We start from the raw sequence: 4,540 nt of genomic DNA, 5'->3' as shown, positions 1-4,540 counted from the left end.
GAGCCTAGGCAGTTTTGATGCTCACCTTACTAGACCTGGATGGAGGTGGGGGTTCTTTGGACTTCCCACAGGTCAGGGAACCCTGACAGCTCTTCGGGCTGAGGAGGGAGGGGGACTTAATTGGGGGAGGGGGAGGGAAATGGGAGGCGGTGATGGGGAAGAGACGGAAATCTTTAATAAATAAATAAAAACAATACAAATCTATATCATAAGTGGTAAGTTTTTGAAAATACTTGGAAATTAAATGAGCCATACCATATACTTTACACCCAACACTTAAACAGCAGGGTGAATAGTACCAATACTTTTCTATAGGTCTTTTCAAACTTTTTCTTTCCCCCAAGACAGAGTTTCTCTGTAGCATTAGAGCCTATCCTGGAACTAGCTCTTGTAGACAAGGCTGGCATCAAACTCATAGAGATCTGCAAGCCTCTGCTTCCCAAGTGCTGGGATTAAAAGCGTGTGCCACCACGGCCCAGCGGTCTTTGAGTCTTAAACAACTTTTAATATTTAAAATTGAGTCTAAGTTCTAAATTTGCTGGTTAGAAATAAGCAAAAAGAAATTTAAAACATGGGGCTGAAGAGATGGCTCAGCAGTTAAGGCTGCTCTTCCAGAGGACCTGAGGCCAAATTCCCAGCACAACATGGTGGTTCGCAGCACAACATGGTAGTTCACAGCCATTTATGAATTCAGTCCCAGGGAATATGAAACCCTTTTCTGACCTCCAAACATGGTGCACAAACATACATGCAGGCAAAACCTCATAAGCTAGAAACAAACAAACAAATGTTTTTGAATAGCAATAAAAGAAATTCAAAACAGAAATGTGGTAACTTTTTTCTCGCCCATAGTACACAGTTAAAACTATTTTGAAAGTAAAGAGAATTAAGCTCTATAAAGAATGCAACTGGCCGGGCAGGGGTGATGCACACCTTTAACCCCAGCACTCTGAACACAAAGGCAGGCCAATTTCTGTGCTTATGAGGCCAGCCTAGTCTACAGAGTGAATTCCAGGGCAGCCAGGACTGTTACATAGAGAAATCCTGTCTCAAAAAACCATTCAATTGACTATACCTTAAATACCTATATCACAGTCATCTCTCCAGAAGAAACAATTTAATTTTTTTGTAACTTAACATGTATTACTCTACTTAAAGAAGAATAAAATTAAATTATATCATATGAAGAATAATTTCTTATATGATTGAAAATTATATGTATACAGATATAATATCAAACTAAACTTGATTAAGACTTTTCAATGCATTGAGATACAAAACTAAAATTCACATATTATTCATATGCAAAGGATACAACCTTTCAATTTTCATTAGAAATAAAAAATAAGCTATTAAAATGGTTATATATTTAGAAATTTAGTATGCATACAAATTGGCGATTCAAACAGCTAAAATGAGTGTTTAATTCTACTTGTTTTTGCACTTAACACCTACAGATGGAGATAGGCAAAAATCACTTAGAAAAAACAAGAGATTAGATATCACCTCAACTCAATCTTGACAAGTCAATTTTTATAAGTTGGTTAAAAGACAAAGTAATCCTACAAGATTTGTGACTTTCTCATACTTCTTTTCTAACATGGCATCCCTACTTAACTATGGTTCAAACAACAGCTTATCCAGTGCATTTCGCTAATTTGTAATGGTGAAACGGATGTAAAATTGTGGGACACATATTATACAGATCTTGAAAATTACAGGATACCTATCACATATTTATAGTATGAAATAGTCTATCTGGGTTTTGCCCTTCTGAACCGATTTTTCAATAATATAAAATTTCAAAACTTAAGGAAATTATTAAATAGCAATATCATCCCAGAATATATGTTTATAAGAAAGGGGATGATCTGAAAAGCAAACAAAAGAAACAATTTAAAGAAGAGGCAGGAGCATGGTGGCAGATGCTTGTGATATATAACACTGGGAGGCAGAGACAGGAGGATCATGACTTGGAAGCCAGCCAAGGCTACAGAATGAGTTCTAAACAAGACTGAGCTGAGATGATGTCTCAATAAACAAAAAAATAAAAAATACTGAAAGCTACAAAACTCTAAACATTCTATGGATTGCAGTGTTCTGATATGGAACATTAAGTGTGTGTGTGCACACACTTATGTATATATAATATAGTTATTATGAATGCTTTATATTTCTAATTTTAAGAATAAATAATTACTGCAAATAAGATTTTCAAAGAAACTTAAAATTGATGTAAGTAAATTTATTCTCATCTCCCCCAAAGAAATGAATTAGTAAGTAATTCCTTTGACCAATACCTACTGCCACACACTGTCACCAGTTACTAATGCTATGAAAGTCAATCTTTCATGATGACAACCACTTCTAATGTTTTTCCTTTTTATAAAAAGAAACTGCTCCATCAGACTTCACTAAATATGACAAATTCTCAGAAAAAGTTTAAAATTAGCTGTTAAAAACTATTTTTAAGTTAATGCAAAAATAAAGTTTTAAATTATACTTAGTGATAAAAACAAGTACTCACAAAGAAGGATCTTGGACAAGATCTTTAAGATTTATCCCACTTCGGTCTTCTGCAAGATTCCTGAAGCAGCTATCACTCACTAAACAAGAAAAGGAGAAAGAAAACAAAATTAATTTTTATGTTTCACTATAGCTAGTACTGACCAAAAATAATTTTTAAAAGAAATTTATCCTTTATATTTCTTTTCTACATAGCAGCATTAAGTTTTTGTTTTTGCTTTCCCCCCCCCCCCCCCAGAAAGAGTTTCCCTGTGTGCTATGGAGCCAGTCCTTGCACTCGCTCTGTTGACGAGGCTTGCCTTGAACTCACAGAGATCTTCCTGCCTCTACCTTCTGAGTGCTGCTGGGATTATAAGTGTGTGCCACCACCACCAGGCATATTAATGCTTTTTGAGAAGAAAAATATTAATGGTCAACAACAAGACCAACATTTCAATGACAAGTAGCTAATTAAAATACACTAACCTTATATAAATTTGATCTATAAAGCAATTAAAAGGTGGAAATTTTGTTTTCACTTCTAGAAGATTAATCTACTGATACATAATGGCAAGTCCCTGATCCGACAGTACAGAAAATAAGAGATTAACAACACTGCTACCCTTGCCATACCATTTGTTTGAAACAGTAGAGATCAATGAAATTAAAAGTATAAACTAAACTTGTAGAATGGAAATAGCTTCATAGGTAATTTCAGTCTGCTGATTGTTTGGATATCTGGTAACATTTGCCATTTACATAGACTAAGATCAAAAGTGATTATTTGGAAAAAGAAAAATCACCATGGCTCTTGATATTTACAGGCCAGCAGGCCAGACAAGAAATCAGCGAAGTTCAAAACAACAGTTTTGGAAGATAACTGGCTCTAACCTCCAGTCACTTTAGAATTAAAGAAAAAGAACTTTCATGCCCATCTTTACTATTCCACCCCATGAATACTACTTGTAAATAATAGCTTACAAGTATGAGATGGGACACAAAATATAAATAATGATCAAGATAAAAAAGAATACAAGACACTACAGATGATACAGAGTTTAAACACCTAAGAAAACTATTTAATATGACAGATTCAATGTAATGCCCATCAAAATCCCATCAAATTCTTCACAGACCTCAATAGAACGGTACTCAATTTCATATGGAAAAGCACAAAACTCAGGATAGCCAAAACAATTCTGTACAATAAAAGAACTTCTGGAGGCATTACAATACCTGACTTCAAACTCTACTACAGAGCTACAGTACTGAAAACAGCCTGGTATTGGCATTAAGAACAGACAGAAGGACCAATGGAACCGAATAAAAGACCCAGATATCAATCCACACATCTTTGAACACCTGATTTTTGACAAAGAAGCAAAAAGTATCAAATGGAAAAAAAATATTTAACAAGTAGTGCTGGCATGACTGGATGTAAACATGTAGATGAATGAAAATAGAGACCCATATCTATCATCATACACAAAACTCAAGTCCAAATGGATCAAAGACCTCAACATAAAGCCAGCCACACTGAACCTTAAAGAAAAGAAAGTGGGAAATACACTTGAATGCATTGGCACAGGAGACCACTTCTTAAATATAACCCCAGAAGCACAGACACTGAGAGAAACAATTAATAAATGGGACCTCCGGAAACTGAAAAGCTTCTGTAAGGCAAAGGACACAACCAACAAGACAAAACAACAGCCTACAGAATGGGAAAAGATCTTCACTAACCCCTCATCAGACAGAGGTCTGATCTCTAAAATATACAAAGAGCTCAAGAAATTGGTCACCAAAAGAACACATAATCCAATTTAAAAAAAAAAATGGAGTATAGACCTAAACAGAGAACTCTCAGCAGAGGAATCTAAAAAGTGGCTGAAAGACACTTAAGGAAATGTTCAACAATCTTAGTCATCAGAGAAATACAAATCAAAACAACTCTGAGATTCCATCTTACACCTGTAAGAATGGCCAAGATAAAAAACACTGATGACAACTTATGCTGGAGGGGTTGTGGAGAAAA

The 4,540-nt window shown here is 35.1% G+C and overlaps 1 protein-coding gene across 15 annotated transcripts in view; it reads right to left on the bottom strand.

Moving 5' to 3' along the window:
• Nucleotides 1-4,540, bottom strand: part of Gphn (gephyrin) — a 351,545-nt gene that overhangs the window by 277,939 nt on the left and 69,066 nt on the right. For all 15 annotated transcript variants that reach the window (XM_026779610.1, XM_026779623.1, XM_005343244.3 and 12 more), the window contains exon 2: nt 2,528-2,606. In XM_026779610.1, coding sequence (XP_026635411.1) covers nt 2,528-2,606 — 79 coding nt within the window. The remainder of the gene's footprint in view (nt 1-2,527; nt 2,607-4,540) is intronic.

Source organism: Microtus ochrogaster, chromosome 1 (assembly GCF_000317375.1).
Source record: "Microtus ochrogaster isolate Prairie Vole_2 chromosome 1, MicOch1.0, whole genome shotgun sequence".
In the NCBI taxonomy this organism is placed as follows: Eukaryota; Metazoa; Chordata; class Mammalia; order Rodentia; family Cricetidae; genus Microtus; species Microtus ochrogaster.
The sequence above is the reverse complement of the archived record's forward strand: the minus strand, read 5'-3'. Positions and strand labels throughout refer to the sequence as shown.